This window comes from Polypterus senegalus, chromosome 8 (genome assembly GCF_016835505.1).
Source record: "Polypterus senegalus isolate Bchr_013 chromosome 8, ASM1683550v1, whole genome shotgun sequence".
In the NCBI taxonomy this organism is placed as follows: domain Eukaryota; kingdom Metazoa; phylum Chordata; class Cladistia; order Polypteriformes; family Polypteridae; genus Polypterus; species Polypterus senegalus.
The window spans coordinates 15,487,821-15,511,516 of record NC_053161.1 but is presented as its reverse complement, the minus strand read 5'-3'; the positions used below and the strand labels follow the sequence as shown (position 1 = coordinate 15,511,516).

Sequence of the window (23,696 nt, the reverse complement as noted above, 5' to 3'; positions counted from 1 at the left end):
ATGCCATAAGAGCCCAAACACCCTGGAGGGAGGCGTCATTAACTGTCCAGAGCAACCTCAAGACAGAACTCTACTCCGCTCTTCTCTGTCTTTTCTTAAATCTCCCACTGAAGGGATAACACCTATGTGCATTCCTCGTATTTGCTTGTTTGAAGTTCTCTTGCTGTCATTACCTCACTCAGCCATACTGGCTTAGATCAGCTTATGGAGTTGAGGAAAGTGAGTGCAAATGGTGTTATTTCTGACCTCAGATGAGTTGTCCAAAGTGTAAACAGTAGCATGAATGTCCAAGGCAGAGGAGAGTATGGAGGCACAGGAAAGGAGCCATGAAGATCAGGGCAGTGTTGGCGGGTGGCCGAGGAAGGAGATAGTGGTTTTGTTTGAGGAATGACACCCAGGGGATTCTATTTATTTACTTTCCACCCCAAAAATTTGTAAAGTTTTTTATTACAAAATTTGGATTTTTTTTTCCCGGTGTTAGGTTGCAACACCTAATTCCAAAGAAATTTTGTTTCCACCCAGAAACTATTTATGCAGGTCTCCAACAAAAATAGTGAGAGAAACTTGAATAAAGAAAACATTAAAAGTAATAGATGGGAATGGCAAGTGATTGATCGATCACTTTAAAACACTGCACAGTTTAGTAGTTTATATGTCTTGCTATTTTGAAACTGTAGCTCTGAATTCCAAACTTTTTTGTAAATGGAAAATGGAAAACATTTAGACTATGTTGTCAAAGACCCCTGGGAGGCCCCTATTTGGCGCCTTGAGTGAAGCCTGTATAGGTAAGTGCAAAAGGCTGCCGATTTTCTTGCTGTCACTGCTTATTGATTTCTTTTCTGCCCACTACCCTGCATTCAGTTATTTAATAAAACGAATTCAAGTGATTTCTGGATATTGTAACCTCCTTGGTATCATTCAGGGCAAGGAGTTATGTGTGCTAGACAGGGATGAATTCATTATTTTAATCTTGCCGTTTATTAGTTATTCTTTTATCAACGATCAGGTTATTTAACCCATTATTACAAATAAGTACACAAGTGAATATCACTGAAGTAGCTGCTGTCTATAGTGGCCCTGGAATACAGTGCACAAAATCAAATTGAAAAAGCAAAAATAAATAACAATAGCAAAAGTAATGGAAATGTGCAAAAAACAAATACAAAATGCAAAACCACCAAACGTAAAAAAGAGCAGCAGATGAACACAGACAGGACTGTGCCAGCAGATTGTAAACCAGGCAAACTAAATCAAAGTGCACAAAAAGAGGCTTCAATTTTGTTCTGCCAGGGGATAGAAAATAGCAGGCTATTTGAATTTAAAAAAAGAGATGAAATGTAAACCAGTAAACAAGTGAGGGTCAAAACCAGAAGGGAATTTCTTCATATTTTCACCAATAACCAAAATGCAATCCAAATCTTTATCAAAGGAATCGTTACAAGAAGTTCAAAACCTAAAGAGCCCCAACTAGACACTCACCAAAGTTTTGTAAGAAGTATCCACAATCATGGATGTCAAAAGACACGCAGCACCAGCTTATAAACTGTGTGATGTCACAAATGTGACTCCAGGGAAACAAGCCCCCTAGTGACAGACCACAACATCTTGGTAACCAATCCCCAAAATGGCAACGTCCTCAAAAACAAAATGGCAATACAGTACACACCACATATGACGTTAGACAAACTAAGTATGGAGGACATATTCATTCCATTGGATTCTCGGTTTTTCAGAACTCCAAGTGATCCACAAATGAAGATCAGGAAAACATTTTTAAAGGCAGAAAAAAATGTTAAAGTATGCCAAAACATAACAGATTCGGTTTGCATACTGCCCTTTAGTTTTTTGTATCTGATTTCAATTTGTTTTTCTGCTTTTCAATTTGTAATTTTTATTTTCTATATGGCTTTTCAATTTGATTTGCATTTTTTAGGTTTGCCTTTGTGTTTCTTGTTTTGTGTCATAATTCAATTTGTTTGTGTGTCCAGAAGTTTAGGGCTATAACATCAAGTATTATACCAGACAGTTTTACATTATACACCATTAAACAGCGCTATATAACGTTACACTAGAAACGTTTACAGTACAGTACCTTCACAATGTGTGCCATTGCCCGTGTAGAAGTCGTTGCACTTGCAGTAGTAAGATCCAACTGTATTAATGCATTCAGCATGCTTATCACATTGATTAGTCAATGGATTTTCACATTCATTAATATCTGAAAAAGTAAAATACACTTTTTAATTTTTTGTGAAATGTCATAATTGGCCAGAGTAATGTCCTGTGTACCTCCTCAGCAGCTTACAAATCTTACCACTGTCCTTAGCTGGCAGACAATTCAAGTCTTACATGCTGACGCTTAGCATTCTGCTGTTTGACAGCTCTAGCTGGCGTTTCCCTCAAAGTATAAAATCCTTCAAGAGGATTGGCTGGTGGAGATATATGGGTTGGAGACGCTGGCACTGACCAGAAAGCAGGAGAGAGAGCTGAATGTAGCAGAGTTAAAGTTGCTAAGATTTGCATTGGGTGTGACAAGGATGGATAGGATTAGAAATGAGTACATTAGAGGGTCAGCTCAAGTTGTACGGTTGGGAGACAAAGTCAGAGAGGCGAGATTGTGTTGGTTTGGACATATGCAGAGTATATTGGGAGAAGGATGCTAAGGATAGAGCTGCCAGGGAAGAGAAAAAGAGGAAGGCCGAAGAGAAGGTTTATGGATGTGATGAGAGGGGACATGCAGGTGATGGGTGTAACAGAACAAGATGCAGAGGACAGAATGATATGGAAGAAGGTGATCTGCTGTGGCGACCCCTAATGGAAGCAGCTGAAAGAAGAAGATGGCAGTTTGAATGAACTAAAGATTGCATCATCTGGAAATACTTAACATTTTTAAAGAAAACCCTGAATATAAGATTAGTTAAATGATACTCTTTTGGAATTGTAATGAATACAGTAAGGCAAATCAAATAATTACCCTGACAGTCTTCAGATCCAGACATCTCCTTAAATCCATCTCCACATACACAGGAGGAGCTTCCCGGAGTGTTAATACAAATATTCATGCAACCTCCATTGTTCCTTTCACATTCATTAATGTCTGAAGAGAGGGAAAAATGTTTATGTTGGTCTTTCTTTTCTTTTCCACAACTTTTTCATCTTTCATTTTAACATACACAATGAAAAATACATTCTTTATTAAAAATTGTGCAATTGTGACTAGAATGATTGCTTTACATATATGCCTGAACCAGAACATGCAAAATTTACATTTGAACATATATTTATAGAACCCAAACTTTGAATGCACGTTGATCTCCGGTGCCAATGCAATATTTCATCAGTTTTGGGATCTGTATGTTCCAGTTCATCTGTATGTTAATTACGTCAAATTGAAATTTTTCATTTCCTTATACTTTTAATGATTATAGATAGATATAGTGCTTTTAGCCAACATGCATATATATGAAAAATTAGTGGTGTTGATCAAGTGGTGTGGTAAGCATGTTGGACTTTCAATCAAACAGTCAGAGGTTCAAGACCAATGTAGACAAATTAATTAGAAATAAAATCATTTCGATTAATTGATATTGATGTTTTGTCAAATTACTTCGATATGACTGTTCAGTAGCATTGGTCAAGTAGTTCGCGTCTTCGACGTTTAATCAAGTGGTCGAAGACCAATATGCAAAAAACTAATTTTTTTTAAATTTTACCAGTTATTCATCATTTATATAAAAATCTGTCAAAATACTCTTTTCAGTGATTTGGCGATATTGGCTCAGTGGATAAAGTGTTGGGCTTTTCTGAGAATAATTGAAGGTTCGATTCTCCAAGAGACAAATGCACATTTCCAGTACTTCACATGTGTAAAGGTTTTACTGTGGTTAGGATTTTCTGAAATGAGAAATGAACAGGAATGAATGTTACGTTTCACTTTAAGGTCATAGGTTCAATTCCGCTCTGTCACTAATGTCATTTCTGTCAAATCACTTTACCACCCAAGTCAAGGTTTTTGTAACATGCCGAGGACTGTGTGGCATTAGGGTTGCTAAAAAATATATATATAAAAAAATAAGTGACATAATTTTATTTAAAAATGCAATAAAATATATACATTTTTTTTCTTGTATTACGATTTTGTTGGTCATATGTGACTAACAATAAAATCATGGGGCACCTATAAAAGAATTAATTTAATTCAATAAAAATGCATAGATTCATTAAATGATTAAAAAATTCTCCAGTTATAACCATTATCCTACATACTTTAATCAACATTTACAGTATATGATATGTCATTTTCTTTGCATTGTTAAGCTGGTTAGAAATTTCACTTCAACCAATCTATGCAAGTTTGATAATGGATGGATTTATAATTGTTCTTTTGCTCCTGTCCATTGTGCCTGACACTCTATTCATACTGTCATCTGGCTGGAGTGAAAGCTGTTCCTACTGTTGCTGTTACTGGGGCTCAGTAACAACAATCTCAATTTTTTATAGTTTAGTTTATTTACATATATTTTGTTGATTATTGATCATTGATGGTTGTCCTTGTTCAGGTGTTGCTCCTCCCTTACACTTGGTGCTTGCTGGAATAGACTCCAGATGACCTGCAAACCTATCCTGGAAAAGCAGGTTGGGAAATGGATGTAAGAATGTCTTTGTTAAGTTCTTTCATTTGATATTTTGTCTTTATTGTTTTTTCTTGTTGTATGCTCTGTTCTTATTTGTATTAGTTTATATGCTAGGCCTCCTGATGCTGCAGTTACCCTAGGGCCTTTTTTAGAGCTTAGCATGCCCCAGGCTAGTAGTGAGTGAGATGATCGCCAGACTTTGCTTGTGTTGTTTGGCTTCCCTTATCTAATTCTAGGAAGTCTTTCATTTGGATTTGTTCTAGTTTTAACGGTTTGGTGATTGTTCCTACAGACTAATTGAATTCCTCCTTTGATTGTCTTTAGTATTTAATATTTAGCTTTGTTATCTTTAAAATTCATCTTATTTTGACATTTTTCTAGTATTTTAAATTTTATTGCCTTGGCTCTCTTGGTTTGTTTTGAATTTTCTAAATCGTATGTTAATGGGCCAGAGGTTAGGTGGTTCACCACTCCACTTTTCTGGGCTTTGCCTATTTCCAGGTCTTTTTATGATATTTTTAGGCATCCAATCTTTTTGGAGTCTGTGGGCCTTTTTTGAAAGGCCCAAATCAAAAACTTGTTGCCTATCTAAACTGGCTCAGCACATCTACAATAATTTCCAAAGTTCATCTGAAAATAGTTTTGTTTTTTAAACTAAAAGACATATGAATTTATACTCATTGAGCATAGACACAATGCCCAAGAATGAACTCCCTGCAGCATGTTGTAGTGATTAAAGCTGTGGAGGTTGAGGGCTGGCATTCTGCTACTGACACTGTGCAGCCACCATGAGCAAGTCACTTGATCTGCCTCTGCTCCAATTGGAAAACCAAAAGAAATGTAATCAGTTGTATTTCAAATGTTGTAAGTCACCTTGGATAAAGGTGTCAGTGAACTAAGTAAATGTAAATTTACTATGGAAACATTGATTGTAGTTTAAGGTAAGGGCTAATGATTCATTTTTACTGCACAGAGGACATTTGAGAGTCTTGGTCCTTTCAAGTTTTCTAGAGGAAGGTTTTGACTGTGAGTTACTATGTTGCCTGTTTGAGCAGGATGGCTTCCCTTTGCCTCCATTTCTGCACATCTAAAGTAATGTAGACATTCATTTCAGCACCACAGTTCCATGCCCATATCCAGATGTAGTTGACTTACCAGTACAGTTTTTACCATTTCCTTCATATCCAGCCTTGCATTCACAATTGCTAATGTTCCCTCGTTGAACACAAATGGAATCTGGGTGACACTGCTCGCCACATTCATCAACACCTATGTTTTTAAAGACAGTAATGCAATTTTAAAATCAAAATGAAATGCAAACAGTGCTATTTTTTCACAACATTTTCATGTTTAATTATAGAACAGGCAACCAGGGTTGCCTTACTAAAGCAAATCTTCAATGTATGCTCAATCCATGGGTGTAGTCACATGCTTGTTCTATGGCTATGTACAGTGCATCCGGAAAGTATTCACATGTGTATGTGTGTATATATATATATATATATATATATATATATATATATATATATAAATAAATATACATATAAATACATATTTATATATATGTATATACTGTATGTGTGTATATATACATATACAGTATATATATATATATATATATATATATATATATATATATATATATATATATATATATATATATATATATATATATAAACTGTACATTTAATTCACTTTGACATGATGTTCGGTGTTGAATGACATCAGATAATAATAAATGTTGTATGTGTGAGAATGTGCCAACCAGGAATGAGCATCAGCCAAACAGGCAGAACATAAAGTATATTTAATGGATCTTCTTGGTGATGTTTGGTGCCCACTAGAGTGCACATACATCGTAAGGGCTTTGGTAGATGGTAAAGGATTGACAGAAGCAAAGATGTCACTACAATATCCTAAGGGGCATCTCTTCACATTGAGAGAAAGAAAAGCCCACAATGGTAGCCAGAACATAACTCTGCAATGCAAGATTAAGTAATAAGTTGTCAACTGGCCTTTCTCATTGTAGTCGACAGGTGATCTTTCAGAAACACTCAGCGGGGGGGACAGAGAGATGGAGACAGAGAACGTAGTGCAATAATGAAAACCAGCTAATCCAGCACATGCAAAATGGGGCATGGAACCAAAAAACAGAAATCATATGTGAGACAGAGAGAGGAGGACTAGCTAGTGGCCACTGACGCTGCTTTAGGCAGGCAGCAGCACAGCAGATACAACTGACAGACATGACCCTGCTGCCAGAGGAAGACAGAAAATGACCCAGAAGCTGCCTTAGAGACCTTGAAGGGTGCACGGGGGTAAGGACACCGGGGCTTACTTTGCTTGCTGGACCAATACTTGTAAAGGTCTGCTCCTATGCCATTAGTAACTATAGGATCCAAAAAGATTAAAAGTCTGTGATCAGGAAGAATTTGTAAAACACTCACTTTAGGAAGGATGAAGGATGTATTCAGAATGGGATGTGAGAAAGGAGAGTTTATTTTGGTGTTTAGGTGGTGGAAAAGTGGGGAGGCCATCCCACCAGTTAGATGCAGACAATGGTTGGAGCAGAGACTTTTAGGGGTATTTTGTTTTAGTACAAAATTCAGTTCATGCTTTCTAAGATCATCATTTCTTTATATATACCAAGAATAAGTACAATTTTTGATAAGTCTATGCTTAATGTGTGTTCTTACTGGTTTGGAGAATGTCCAGAAATTGCACTCCTGTTATAATTGAGACTGATAATTAAAAACAACCACACCAATACTATCCTGGATACCCCCAACAACATACTCGGCGTTTTGTGAAGTAAAGTATTTTCCATCGCTTAGTCTATAGTCACTTCTTGGGTTTGGCTTCCACGTCCAAGGCTTTGCCCCTTTTCTACCAACTCTAATCCCAAAGCTGAGATCCATCAATCACGATCATTACTCCGCATTACAGAGCTACTTCCAAGAGTTCCACTGCCTAAACTTTTTAAGCAGCTAAAACCCAAATAGTAACACACTGTAATATTGTAAATTTGAATTTGTATTTCTCAAACAGTCATTTTGCACAGTTCTTAGAAAATTCAACACACAAGGCTGTGCTACGTGAAAAGGAGATTACAGTAATCCCTCACTATATCGCGCTTTGACTTTTGTGGCTTCACTCTATCGCGGATTTTATATGTAAGCATATCTAAATATATATCGCAGATTTTTCTGAGCTTCGTGGATTTCTGCAGACAGCGGGTGTTTTTATTTCTGGTATATGCTTCCTCAGTTCGTTTGTCCAGTTGATTTCATACAAGGGACGCTATTGGCGGATGGCTGAGAAGCTACCCAATCAGGGCATGCAGTTAAGTTCCTAACTGATTGGCTCAGCAATGGAGAGCAGCATTCGATTCCGCTTTGTGTTAGCCAGCATCTCATCTCGCTCATTCAGCATCAACATGTTTCGCTGTGTAAAGACTTAACTTTTGTGCTCTTTTGTGTTTATCTTTGTGCGTAGTCAAGCCCTTCGTTATGTCTCCAAAACGATCTGCTCCTGCTGCTGCTTCCGGGGCCGTGCCCAAGCGCCAACAGAAGATGCTAACGATTGCCGAAAAGGTATATGTATGTTGAAGGAAGGGAACATCTACGCCGCGGTGCTACATAGTCGCCTGAAGAGGCTCCTTTAGAAGAGCTGTAACGCTATCCTTTGTTTTGCAGTAACATTTATTTCTTCTTTATCAGACAAGTCATCGTGTCATTGTTGGTGAGTACCCATAACTAATTTTCTATGTACTTAGTACATGTACATATGTTTAGTGTAACTGTACACACATTTTACACAATTTTTCTTGCATTGTACGTATTTATTGCTGGTTACCTGTCTATCGTAATGGCTGTAACATATGTAATATCAGAGACGCTCGATATCTTTAAAATAACATTTAGGTTTTATTTATATTTACATGTTGTAGATTTTTCATTTATTTTTATATTACCGAATCAATTACAATGTGTTTAAAACTGTATTACGTATTAAATAAAACTCCTGAATGATATATGATACGTATGTTTGTGCGTAGTATATAAACAGTGTGTTTACATCCATAATTTCAACGAATCTTACCTAATATCTAAGAGAATATAAAGGGTTTATGCTGTATAACTGTGCAGGAAATGTTTATAAGAGTGTGGGAGAGTTTATAAGGGCTTAAAATATATAAAAATAACCATATAAACATATGGTTTTTACTTTGCGGATTTTCAGCTTTCGCGGGGGGTTCTGGAAAGCAACCCCGAGGAAGGATCACTTTAATATGCTGATATGCGTGAACAGGGCCGGTGTGTTAAATAATGCTGCAAGGGCAAGGTATATTTTTATCATTCATCTCCACCCCATATAAATTTAAACATATACAGGTACATATGAATGCATGAGTCAATATGCTTAATCCACATACAATGTGTATTGTAATATATCAGATTAGATTAGATTACATTACATTAACTTTAATAGATCCATGGGAAAATTCAGATGCATACAGAAACGGAAACATAACAAAGATACAGACTCACAGGGCAAATAATATAGCCTATCAATCAATCAATCAATAACTAAATAAATAAAAATGAGTACATTGGATGGAAGCATTGAATTGCCTGATAGAAATGAGCAGAAAAGACCCCCAGAGGCGCTTCTTAGCACACCGTTAAAGAATGAGCCTGTGGCTAAAAGTGATTTAAGACAGCTCCGCCTGGAGGGAATTTTTATTATTATTATTATTTTTAGATTACTTGACTGTTTCACTAATCCTACTCAGGTCTCCAAACACCTTTGCAGTTTCAAATTCTACTCGAAAAGTTAAAGGCGTCTTCCTTTTGTAATTTAACATGCGCAGTACAAACTTAACAAACATTTAATAGATGCTGCACCTGTGACTGATGCCTTAATAATTTACATGAAATTAGCAGAATTTAAATATATATATATATATATATATATATATATATATATATATAGATATTAAAATTAAGAAAGTGAATGGCAACTTTAGATACTAACAGGTAACTTCCATGTGCCATTTAATGCACAGAAGCTCAGAGCATGGCAAAGTGGGGCGAATTGCAGTTTCTGAAACCTTTAAAATGAAGATCTTTCTTACAAGTTGGTACACAAATTAGGAACATGCTATGTTTAATATTTTTTCATTTCATGCTTAACTTTAACTTTTTGTATTTCTATCTAATAGTTAAAAAAAAAATACTTGTGTTTGAAAATGGTTGACCTCAGAGAAGCTCCTGTCCTGGCTGTGAACACACCATTGTGAGCACAAACGTGCAGCTCAATCTGTCTGTCAAACTGCACACTCTGTGTTTGAAGGGATGCTGGTCAGACAAGTATGGAAACACTTCTATGAACTGTAAAGGAGAACTCCACCTTTTACCCAAATTACATAAAAACGCAGTGAGAAAATATTGAACATGTAGTAATACAGAAGATTGGTTTTGGTCAATGATGATGGGAGCTTTGAACAGAAAAAAAAAATCCACAACAAATGTATCAATAAAACCAAATGGCACTTACTGGCACTATATGCTAATTTGAATCCTGAGCAGGAAACATGAGAGTCTGATTGAAATCGAAGGTATGGTAGAGCCTTTGTGCTGTAAGGAATAAAGAATTTTTGTCCTGCTGCAATGCTTCCAGATAGGGACTTGACAATATTTAGTTTTGTCAGACTTCCTAGGCCAATATCTAAGAAATCCTGATTTTTTTCTGTGCAGAAGGCATCCACTTTCAAAGTAACACCTGAAAAAGATATTCAGTCTCTCATTAGCAGAAAACCAAAATGCTTGATAGGACTCACTCGAGCAGGATCAACTCTTACCATTGACATTTGTTAAAGCAAAATTAAAAATCCAAAATATATTAAGCCATGAACTGTAATTCTGTGGAAAGGACGGAGTAGCGATAAATCCTTGAGGGGCTGTACATGTACTGTCTGGTTCACAGTAAGGACCTGAAAAGAAGAAACATTCAGTTTGGAAATAAAAAAAGAAACATATATATATTCACTTACTTATTTGGCAGACACTTTTAACCAAGGTGACTTACAACATGTGAAATGCAATCAGTTACATTTCTTTTTGGTTTTCCAGTTGGAGCACAGGCAGGTCAAGTGACTCACTGAGGGTCACAAAGTATCAATAACAGGATTTGAACCTACAATCTCTGGGTTTGAGGTCCAATGCCTTAACCATTACACCACACTGCCTACTATAATAGCCAACAACCAGCCAAATTCTTTAATATGGCCAATCAATGAGCATCAGTGGTGATTTGCCCCTTCACAGTTTCGCTTGCATTGTTTTGTATTAGAGCTTTGAGACTACGGAGAGGTTCTCACCGTCACATCCCATCCATCCATCTCCTCTATATAACGCTGGGCATGCACACCGATACGTGCCTGGTAGATTCTCACAGAGAGCATTTGAGACACAAGGACCCGATGAACACTCATTGATATCTATAATTTTAAACAGGAGTTGGAGAAATAAAAAAAAAATTAAGAAAAAAATGGAAACTTCTGAATTTAGCAGGAAGTGAGAAATAGCTTCTGCTTTGTTAGATATATCTTGCATCAACAAGAAAAAAAGCTATGGCAATATGAATGTAACAAAGGATGCACTTTTTTACATGTTTTCTATGCTAGTATGCTGCACTTTATTGCTTAATAATCAATCTATATTTGATATGTGATATTTATGTATTCTAATTGCAGGTTCAGTGAGCTGATTTTGGTCAATTTCACATAAAAAGGGTGGCGTGGTGGCACCTGCTGCCACCAAGAGACTAAGTTGAAATCCCAGCCTATTCACTGTCTTTATGGAACTTACACTTCCTTTCCCTGTCCTTGAAGGTTCTTCTCCTGGTACTCCAGTTTTCTACCTGCATACATTAAATGTGAAGGCGAAGTTAGCTGCTTCAAGTGCGGTGGGTGTATGAATGAGTTTGCCCTGTGGGCTGGCATTCTTTCTTGGGTTTTTTCCCCACCTTTTGATCCAGTGTTACTAAAATAGTCTGTGGTCTCTGTGACAATGAATTGGGATAAGCAGGTATGCAAAACAAATACATACTATCACTATTTATCCTATAAAACACAACATATTAATTTCTTCTTAGAGATTAAAAATTTGCAAAAAAGTATTAAAATGCCATGCATAGATTAGAACAGCTTTATTGTAACTTAAAGTACTGTAGATATATTCCTACCTGAAAAAAGCAGCTGTCACAATAACAGACAATTCAGACAACTATACCTGTACATGTTTTGTTGTCCCCACTCAGGATGTAGCCCTGGAAACACTGACATGTATAACTTCCATCCAAATTGTTACAGATATGAGAGCAACCGCCATTCATGAAGGAGCATTCATTAATATCTGAAAAGGTCCACAGATGAATGAGCATGAGGGCTGTGTTTCATAAAGTTGTTTAAATAACAAAGAATCATTTTTGAAGCCAGAGGACAATAACATCACATCAGGTAATTAATCACACTTAACTTAGAGCTGGGTAATCGGCAGGGGACGGATAGTGGACGGAAGATGAGAGCGGACTGCGTGGCGTGAGGTGATCAGCAGAGTCCCCTCATGGGTCTGAGCTCCGACTGTTCTAATTTATAAAGATGACATGGATTCTGATATAGTTAGTAAACTTGTGAAATGCATAGGTGACACAAAACAGCAAAAACAATTTAGTAGGACCGGAATTTGGTGAACTCGCAGAAAATACAGCTTAATGAAGAGAAGTGCAAAGTATTATATGTATTCAAAAGTTACGTTAATTAAAAATTAGATGCTGGATGACACTGAGTAAAAACATAAAATAAAGCGGCCTCTGGAAATGATTTGGAGGGTGACATTGATACAACATTCTATTCATCCATAATCATGTAATAATAAAGGCAAAATGTAAAAATCTTAGTTGAATGTAAGTCAAGGGACAGTATGCTGAAACTCCATAATGTGTTAATGTGCCACGTGGGGTGCACTGCATGCAGTTCTGGTCACGACTTTAAAAAAAGAGTTGAGCAAAAGAGACAACCCAGGGCATGACCTACTCTGACAAGATAAAGCACTTAAACTATTTTAATTTTGAACAAAGACGATTGTGTTAGAAGCTTTAGTGTTACACCTTCAAGTAAACATTAATGGCATTGTTATGCTGCAGCCCTGCCTTAGGTTTATTTTCATATTGTTTGTCAATTTCACTAGCTCTAATATGTTATGTTTTATGTGTTTTTGTTAAACATGCAAATTTTTATTAGTATTGTTCTGTTTATTTGCTTATAATCTATGCATCATGTGTTTTACTGTGATCCTATTATTTTGTGAGAGGAACGCCAAGAGGCATGGCCACCCTAACATCGCGGATGAAGGACTAATCTTATATATACATTTTTGTTTGAAGTGTTCTTGTAATTGTGACTATTGTATTTCTGGTTTTTTAACTTATTCCTCAGGTTTCTGGATTTTGATTAATTGATTCTGGACTGCATTTTTAGGCATCTTTTTACCTTCAGTTATAAAGATTTCATGTAGGGCTTGTCTTACCAAGCCAGATGTTTTGTTTCATCTCCAATGAAGAAGAAAGAGAGAAAGAGGGGGGGATTAGGAGTGTGCACTGATACAGTGTGTTGCCACACTCAGCACATGACGAACCACCTCAGGATCCCAAATTAGGACCAGAGTGCAATGGGTGACACCTCAGCACCACACTAGTGCGGAGAGTTACATGTATTTTGTGTGTATTTTTGCATATTTATAGAGTTATATTGAACTTTGGAAGCCAGATTTCCTTTTGAGCCTTTATAGGCCAAAACCTGCCTTTAAAGTTTAGTGTCAGGCTGTCTAGGGTGAGGCCAGTCTCCAGAAAGGCCAGTATATATTTGGGTCTGATTTGTGGGTCTTTTTATGAGTCTCATGTCTATTTCATTTTATGAACGCACTCAAATCATAGCAGACATTTGTCATCTCCATTCTGAAAATTCTCATGAGAGAATATTCTTAGCTTTTGTACACTTTCAGACAGAATGTACAAGTATCATCATCTTTGGAGCTCTGCCCATACTGAGAAAGTCAAGTGTAGCATTTAGTAGACTTTCATTCTGAACAACTGCCCGAACTTGAACATTTTTGAGCAAGTGGTGTGTGAAGCAGATCATTGAGATGATGAAAATTGAGGCCTGCTTTGGAAACAACCAAAGTTTTATAGAAGAAATGTCCTTCGACTCAGTAGATGGGGCTCCAAGGTCTGGTCAGACAACAATAAGAAGTTATTAAAACCTTTGAGTAATAAATTGTATGAACAAGAGTGGATAAAAGAAGAGCTGTTCAGGAAGCAGCAAGTACATGAACCTCTGAGCAAATGAATGCTAAACATACAGAGAAAGAGCATGAAAACTAGGAATGCTCAAATCAAGTGTATTCACTGCACGTTATTGCGCTGTGCACTGTTTGCTGGTTTTATATAAATTATTTTGTAACTGAAAGTAAACTAAATTATTTAATACTGGTAGAGACATTTGTACATATAGTATTTAAATCCTGAGTATAATTTTTTTTAACTTTATTCAACAAGGAGGATAATTTGGGGGACGTAACGGTTATTTTTCCAGAACCATTAAAGGTGACTGAACTGTTCTTGTACTATATCTAGATTCTGCCTAAATACAAAGCCTAATTTGTTCAGATTTATTATCTATTCTACAACAGGATGATCACAGCATTAAATTTTAATTTTCTGTTAAGAATCTTGATGTAAGCATTTCAGATCATTATTGTGTTTTCTTTAGTATAATAATATCCATGCCAAAAAATAATAAGGAGCACATTATTAAGAAGGATTCTTTTGATGCACCTATGCAGCCTCTACATTGTGAAGTATTTTTTACAGTAAGCTGTTGGTCAGTAATCCCACTGGTAGAGCTAGCACTGTGCATGACAAGGTTAACAATTTTAACATTAGCCTGATATTCTACTAATGTTGCAGCTCTGTTTAGGCTTAATGAATATTCAAATACTCTGGTGACATGGAAAACTGAAACTGTTATCCATCCATCCATTCATCCATTATCCAACCCATTATATCCTAACTGCAGGGTCACGGGGGTCTGCTGGAGCCAATCCCAGCCAACACGCCAACACAGGGTACAAGACAGGAAACAAACCCCGTACAGAGCGCCAGCCCACCGCAGGTTGCGCACACACATACACACCCACACACCAAAGCACACACTAGGGACAATTTAGAATCGCCAATGCACCTAACCTGCATATCTCTGGACTGGGGGAGGAAACCGGATCACCTGGAGGAAACCCACGCAGACACAGGGAGAACATGCAAACACTGTTTGTTATCTTAAAGTGAATTACTACAAAGATGAGCACAAATCCTTATATATAATTTGATACTATCTGTATGTATAGTGTTCGCGTCAATACCTCGACTCAATACAAGTTAGAACCATACAATGTGACTCTGCCTCTGTAGTTAGAACATAACGTGGCAAACGCAGACGCAGTATTGCATGATTGGCTTAGGCCGGAGTTATGTTCGAATGCTTCAGTGTCGCCACTGGACGGCTGTATAGTACGTCAGTGTTGGTTCGAGGAGATAACAGTAAGTTCGGTTGGTTTTTGGAAAGTTTGTTTGGGGGGGAGTACTTTCCAGGACTAACATCATCGACTGACATAAAACCTTCAACAGCTCTGGAACCGTAAGTAATTTAGAACATATCACCATTTGCTTGGTACGTCTAAATCTATCTTTGGGCAGTTCGGTTTTGGCATCCATCCTTCTGACATCTATTGGCAAACTAAGTAATGACTGGTGGGTGTTAACAATGGTCAGTGTTTAAATTTTAGCCGATCTCAGATCTACAATGACCATGGCAACATAATTATTACTCCGACTCTGATTAGAGTGCAAATATACGGTTTGTTTTGAAAATTTGTTTGCCAGAAAAAAATCAAATGAGGTGCGCTAAAGTGCTGAGTTCAAGTCTCGCAGCCCCATTTAAACAGGAAGCTCTTCATTACTTCGGCCGAAAAGGTCTATTTTAAGCACAAATCAGTGCCATGATAACAAAATCATTTCAAGGACTTAAAAAAACAATTAATTCTATGCAAAGAAAGTATGGATTTCACAAATGTAGAATTTGTAGTCTGATTCGATCGGGCTCCCAGTCGCTAGTTAATCACAAAAAAGCAAGTCTGAAACACCACAAAATTGTTACAAATCATAAAGCTTAAAAGAACACTGCTGTTCAAACTCAAGGGCAGCCATAGTTTCCAAAGATTATAAACGTCAATGCAAAAAAATTCAAAAATACAATTTTCAGTCATTAATAGTCTAATAATTCCCCTTCATCTTCTAACTGCACCAGTCAAGTATATGTAGCTGAGTCCGAAGCTTCTACAAAGTTTTTTTTACACCGAGAAGTGATAATGTATGATCGTGGTGATCAAGGGCCAGAGCAGCTCACCTTTCTGCTATTCATTCCACTAATCTTAAACTGTTAAATAAAATAAATTAAGCTGAACTTCTTAGAATAAATGCCCAAATTAATCCTTTTTTTTTTTTGGAAAAAGTCTGATTGCTTAATTAATGTCACACTAGACTTTATAAACACCTCAAGGGAATCTGCTGTTTTCCAAGAAGTGGTTGGTAGACTTCTGCTTAAGAGAACTAAACTTAACTGCTCGGTTTTAGGGAATTTTAAACCTATTTCAACTTTATCCTGTTAAGTAAAAAACTGTAAAATGGCTTAAAACAATTTAATAATTACTTGAGTGAAATATTAATGTTACAGAAGTCAGCTTTTAGAGCTATAATTATAGCACTAAAACAGCTTTAGTTAAAATAGTAAATGATTTAAAACTTAATGTTGATACATACAAAGCATACACACATTCTCTTCTAGGTCTGAGAACTTATCTGACTCCACCGATCACTGAAGTCTAATTCACTGTCTAAAACAATGAGTTAGAAAAGCTCTTTGCATGTTTATGAGTGTCATACAGAAATGTAAGATGAAGAGTATGGTGTGAAAGAAGGATCAATCCTCGGTCTTTCACTATTGCAGATATGTGTGCTTCTCTTTGGTGAAAACCTTAGCAGACATTAGACATGTTTCCACAGCTATTCAGATAACACACAGCTACACATGTCAGTCACAGCAGAGGACACATTCACTCTTAACCCCACACATCTTATCAGAAGGAAGATGAACTTCCTTAAACTTAACACAGATAAAAGCAAAACAAAACAGATACGATCTACTATTTGGCAATAGTAAACTCAGCAGTGGCCTGAAGAGAAAACTTGATCATCTAACCTTACAGATCAAAGCAGAAGTAAAGGATTTGTGTGTCACCATTGATTCAGATCTCACTATTAAATCCCAAATTACCTGGGTTACAAAGAAAGCATTTTTTTTATTGAATAAACATAGTAAAAATTTGTGTCGGTGCAATACGTTAAGAAGCAGACAGATGCTTTCTTTTTAGCTGACTAGGCCACTGTAATGGAGTGGGAAGGAGAAGGAGTATAGGAAACTATTCAAGGACTTGGTTAAATGGTGAGACTCAAACCACCTACAACTGAACACCAGCAAACCAAGGAGCTGGTGGTGGATTTTACGAGACCCAGACCCCTCATGGACCTCGTGATTATCAGAGGTGACTGTGTGCAGAGAGTGCAGACCTATAAATACCTGGGAGTGCAGCTGGATGATAAATTGGACTGGACTGCCAATACTGATGTTCTGTGCAAGAGAAGACAGAGCCGACTATACTTCCTTAGAAGACTGGCGTCCTTCAACATCTGCAGTAAGATGCTGCAGATGTTCTACCAGACGGTTGTGGCAAGCGCCCTCTTCTACGCGGTGGTGTGCTGAGGAGGCAGCATAAAGAAGAAGGACACCTCACACCTGGATAAACTGGTGAGGAAGGCAGGCTCTATTGTAAACACAGTGCTGGACAGTTTGACATCCATGGCAGAGCGACGGGCGCTGAGCAGGCTACTGTCAATAATGGAAAATCCACTGCATCCACTGAACAGTATCATCTCCAGACAGAGGAGCAGCTTCAGCGACAGACTGCCATCACTGTCCTGCTCCACTGACAGACTGAGGAGATCGTTCCTCCCCCACACTATGCGACTCTTCAATTCCACCCGATTTAACATTATTATACAAAGTTATTGTCTGTTATACCTGCATTGTTATCACTCATTAATTTAATATTGTTCTTTATCAGTATGCTGCTGCTGGAGTATGTGAATTTCCCCTTGGGAATTAATAAACTATCTATCTATCTATCTAAAGAACGACATAAACAGGCTTCAACTTGTTCAAAATACAGCAGTAAGAGTTCTAACCAAAAAGCGAGTGTACAAGCACATACCGCCAATTTAAGATGCACTTCCGCAGCATCTGATATCTACTAGGAAGGACTGTAAAATACTCTGCACTCTTCTGAGTCGTGTCATTGGCTTGACTAACAACACTTCTACAGTGACCCCGGCATCATCAGAGCTCGGCGGCTTCATGATTGATAATGACTTGGATCAGAGAAATACAGAATGTCCAGGAGAAGGGGCTGAGTGGACGTTAGCTAAGTCAATAAATCTTTTGATTCTTGATCTACAGAGAAATATAGGTCCCGCATATTCATTTTGTCCCAGTTTCATGCTACCAGGCCATTGTTCTTGTTTAATGGCAAACTCCAAAATACAACAGGGAATGACAGCTTGGACTGGATGTGCTACTGAAATACATCAGTGATGTGCAATACTGGCAAATTTCAACCTTGCATATGGTTTTGCAAAACTGACACTAAATTAATTTTGCAAACAAATTTACAATTGTGAAACTCACTGAAGAGTTCTTTGGGCGGGGTTTAAAAGTTTTTTTTATTTGGCTAGAATTTGTTTCTGCAGCAGCGTAAAGCAATTAGTCCATACCACCCTGGTCAATTCTGTTTACATGCATGTCATTCACGTCACTGTGGAGGAGAGTGCAGTACATTTCTTAAAATGCGAGCATATTTGCAACATGAATATACACTAAAATGCACCATTGTGCATTTCTGGGTTTTCTCCAACGGAAAAGTCAGCAAGCATTAAAATACACCTCTTCTTTTACCTAGCAGCCACCTTTCTTAGTTGACGATATGCATACTCCCAGTGGGTGTTTTTTAGCTATAAATCTTTATTTAAATTACCTTAGTGACTACATGCATGTTACTTGAATTGATGTCAAAAGTCATGAAATATTTTGAGAGACTTATAGCCCAGCACATTAAATCCAGCCTCTCTTTCACCTTCTGCCCTCGCCAGTTTCCTTATAAATCAAGTAGATGCAGGGAAGACATCATCAGTACAGCCCTCCATACAGTGATGAGCCATCTGGAAGACTCGGGGACCTTGTGTAAGGGTTCTATTTGTCAATTATAGCTCAGCTTTTAATTAAATCATCCATAGCATACTAATCGATAAGCTGTATAACCTGAACATTTTCCTCTCCTTCTGTGCTTGGGTAAGATGTTTCCTCACTGGCTGCCCACAAACTGTCAGCCCCCTCTATAAATCAATGAGGACCTGGTGGAGAGTGTCACTTCCTTTTAGTTCCTGGGAACTTACATTTCTGAAAACCTGTCCTGGACAGCAAACACTCTGGTGATGGTCTAAAAGTCTCAGCAACAGCTGCTTTTCCTGAGACTTCTCCAGAATGTGGAAATGAAAGAGAAGCTGCTGTTGACCTACTAACGCTCAACCATCAATTTTTCATAACAATACAAATTCTACATTGTATGCATCTTTCCCCTCCATATGATGTACTAGTGGCCTGTCCTAGTGGTATTCCTGCATTGCACCCTATGCATGCTGGGATAGGCTGTAACTTCTACACTACCCTGCCATGTATAAGTGGGTTAAGAAGATGGGAATATGGATCTTTCCCGTAATCAATGTGCTTTACAAGTGCTGTGTTTCACAGCTGGAACATCCTCACGGCCATACAGTGAGTCCAAGGTAGGAAGTGATCTAGCACACTTGATGTGTTAGGCCACAATGCTATAGTAGATAAGCCATTCGATTTTTGCTAAGTTGGGAGTTATTATTATTATTATTATTTTTATGTTTTTATGTTTTCTCAAAGAATGGTCCTCTTTAAATTATATAAACTATACCCAGCAAAAGAAAATGGCCAATCTACAGCATATGAACACCTGACAGTATAAATGTCTCTTTTTCATCAGTTTACCTGTACGGACCTCGATAGCAAGTGGGTTGGCAGACAGACAGGCAGACAGACAGACAGAAGCACAGAGCTTACCCAAGCAGTTGTGTCCACTGGCCATAAATCCAGCTTCACAGCGACAGCTGTAAGAGCCCTCGGTGTTGGTGCAGAGCGTGTTGCTGCCACAAGGGACAGGCGTCTGTAGACATTCATCCACATCTTTAAGAAAATAAGAAAAAGCCCATAAGGCTACAGTCTGTGACATAAGAGGATTTAGCCATTAAAGGAATATGTTACAAATGCAACAATAAGTGCTTCAGTTTTGAATTAATGCAGTCACGTTTTTCACAAATTGTGTAAACAGCAGCACACATGTGTCTTGTGTGTGTAAAGTTCAATTATCACTTTTACAGTTAATGGTCAATGGGAATGCACTCTGGAAGACTACAAGGAAACATCAAGGACACAAAAGAGCAGTCACATTGTACAGAAGACAGTTGGGAGAATGAACACTAGCTTTATTTTTAAAGAAGTGGACAAAGTGGTTAGTAAAGGAGTGGATGGACAGATGATGAACACTGCTGAGGCCTGTTGCTGCTGGTGCTTAACTGTCTTCATGAAAATCTTCTTGCATATATTTAATTGAATTGTATTGAATTGAAACTACATGTGATTAAATTTATTAAATGTATTTAAATTACATTTTTACAAATACAAGGAAAAGCAAGGAAATTGTGAATTTTTATTTTTATAATCCAAATATTCTTGTTTTACTAGACTCAGAACATACTCAATTTCTAGAAAGCAGTATGAGCAGTTACAGAAGTCCTCCTATCTGGGCCAAGGACCCCAAGTGAGTGGATAGCACTGGGGCGGTAGGTGGGGGTGCCGTGTGCCCTCCTGACTCGAGTAGTCTCGATTTAAACCTGAGCTGGCCACTCTCTGAGTGGGGTTTGCACATTCTCCCTGGCCTGAGAGGGTTTTTCTTCAGTTCTGCCTTGCTTCTCAACCCCATGCATGCTGGGTAGGTTAACTGATGGCTCCCAATTGGTCTGGTATGAGTGAGTGCTGCTGGGGATGTCTAAGTGGAGGGTCTCTGGGTCCAGGCTCCTGGTGCTAGGAAGCAAAAGTGTTCAGCCCTGCACTGGAGTAGGTAGGATTATACAAATATGCAGTGTGTGTGTGTGTGTATGTGTGCTTGTAAATGGGAGAAGACCCATCCAGAGTGACATCTGCCTTGCACTCAGAGCTCCCCACAAACCCTTAACTGAAGAGACTGAGCTCACAAGATGGATGAAAGGATAGCTTTCAATGCCACCAGTTTCCATCCATCCATCCATTTTCTAACCCGCTGAATCCGAATACAGGGTCACGGGGGTCTGCTGGAGCCAATCCCAGCCAACACAGGGCACAAGGCAGGAATCAATCCTGGGCAGGGTGCCAACCCACCACAGGACACACACAAACACACCAAGCACACACCAGGGCCAATTTAGAATCGCCAATCCACCTAACCTGCACGTCTTTGGATTGTGGGAGGAAACCCACGCAGACACGGGGAGAACATGCAAACTCCACGCAGGGAGGACCCGGGAAGCGAACCCGGGTCTCCTAACTGCGAGGCAGCAGCGCTACCACTGCGCCACCGTGCCGCCTTGCCACCAGTTTCCCAGACTGTAATTAAGCTTTCTTTCACCATATTGGCTTGCATTTCCAACAATTGCAGTGCGTGCCTTAGGGTGTAGTCACACTAGGCATGTTTGTTCCATTTCGTGTCCAAGCACCATTGTCCCCCCTTCCTACTTCTCCGCTGGCCTACACTCATAACCCGCTTAATGTTCCAAGCACAGGCACACTTTCATTACCACTATGCGACTTTGTACAAAGACAAAACAAGATCCAAACACGGAGTGACAGCATACATGTCAAAATCCTTTTACTTATGTTGTGGTTGAATTGGAGACATGTAAGGCAGGATAATAATCTACACTCTTACAGATTTGAGTGTGCAGTGCAGCATTTTGCTGTTAATCGTGCTGCACGTACTAGAAGATTTTTTTACAGAGACAAATGATATTAAGGGAGAAATTTTGAGCTTTTTTTGCACAAATACAATTCACATTTATGCGTGTAAGAGCCATTTTCCTAGTTCTGTAAGATTCATGAATATTTTACTAGATGACAATGCATAAACTATGGGAGGTTCCTAAAACCCCCCCATAAGTAGAATTGTATTGGTATATTCTTGTCACTTCTAACAGCTTTGAGTAAACATTATTCTTCAGTTAGTGACAGCCTTGCCATAAGTAAGGTGTGGAAGGCATAAGGTTTTAAACCGCGACCGGGCCTACGGGCTTTTTGAGTGTGTAAAGTAAATTGTAAAACAGCACATATTTAGGTGTTGAACAATATACTCAAGGCGTACAGAAGAAGAAATTAAGAGCCTTTAAGTATAGAAAGAAGAAGTAAAGAACTGTTACGTACAGAAGTAACTAAGAAAAGTTTAGAGAAGATACTAATTTTCCTTTTTTTTGCCTTTTATTCTATGTGTGTAACTATTCTTCTTTTATTTTTGTGTGGATTATTTGCTTTTAACTTTCACAAAATATTTTAAAACAAACTTTTGGATTGAGAGATTTCTTTCGACACGCGTTTTAACCGTGCTTGACTTCACCTTACGCTTCGGCGGCAACAATGCGTAAGGTGAGAATAAAAACCTGTTTTTAACTCAGATGGCATTGAATAAAATGAGAATTGCACTGACTTGTCACATCATTAAGGTCATGTCTGTTTTCCCTGCTTGGGCATGTTTAGCGATCACATTGATCCCGAATGCTACTGAACCATGCTTGGGCAAACCTCTTCCCAGCGGGCCAGAGCACAGGACAGTTGGCCCGACACACAGCAATCACACTAGTCAAACTAGACTTGGGGGGGTTACGTACGGTCAAACGTGCTTAGGTGTGGAATGAATTGCCAATGTGAGTACACGCTTATTATTTCCAAATTAAATTCTTCTCAGTATAGTTGAGGTTTCTAAATAAACTGCTTTAATCAAAACCATGCAGCCACAGTGTGATCAGGACAAGAAACTCAGTTAAATGACAGGTTATGCCACTGTTGTTGTGGTGAGGTACAATTTGTATGAACTGTTTCAAGATAATAAAGTTGGCCATGGTGTGCAGTTTCATAACCAAATATTTCTAATCCTCAACTTCCAGCTCTGATTGTCTTCATGAAGCAAATTCAAATAAGCCAACTGTTGTGACCAGGCGTAAAGCAGTGAAATGTATTGTGTCTGAAATGCCTCCTCTAATCTAGCCTGAAAATAGAAATGTAACACCGATTAATGATTTTATCCATTTTCTATATAAACTGCAAAGTGGAGACTGCTGAAGATCAAAACAAGATACTGCCATGCTGTCAGACACATTCCACCGCATGAAGATGCAGGAGAAATCAGAAGGGGCAAACAAATAAAGATTCACCGACAAAAGCGCGACAGACATATGTGCCCCAATAAAACCGCGACGGACAAACTCGCACCGACAAACTCGCTAACTGGTTGTCGGCAAATGCGCGCCGACAAAATCGGCACAACAAAATCGTGAGAGGCCAAAAGAGTGGGATGCGCACGTGCGCATTATGTACACATTATGTGCTAGGTTATAACTGTTATAACTGCTGACGGCATGCCGCAAACAAATAACTCAGTCGAGGGTTGGCATAACGCGTCGTATACAAAGTGGAATTACCAGCAGTCAGGCAGCCAGCAAGTCTAA

The 23,696-nt window shown here is 38.3% G+C and overlaps 1 protein-coding gene across 1 annotated transcript in view; it reads right to left on the bottom strand.

The window, feature by feature from the left end:
• The window catches only part of LOC120533672 (protein jagged-1-like), a 30,460-nt gene extending 22,908 nt beyond the window's left edge, over nucleotides 1-7,552 (bottom strand). The window contains exons 1-4 of the mRNA XM_039760569.1: nucleotides 7,405-7,552; nucleotides 5,790-5,903; nucleotides 2,975-3,097; nucleotides 2,093-2,218 (exon numbers count right to left, since the gene is read on the bottom strand). Of these exons, the coding sequence (XP_039616503.1) occupies nucleotides 2,093-2,218; nucleotides 2,975-3,097; nucleotides 5,790-5,903; nucleotides 7,405-7,552 (511 nt within the window). The remainder of the gene's footprint in view (nucleotides 1-2,092; nucleotides 2,219-2,974; nucleotides 3,098-5,789; nucleotides 5,904-7,404) is intronic.
• Between the last annotated feature and the right edge of the window lie 16,144 nt (nucleotides 7,553-23,696).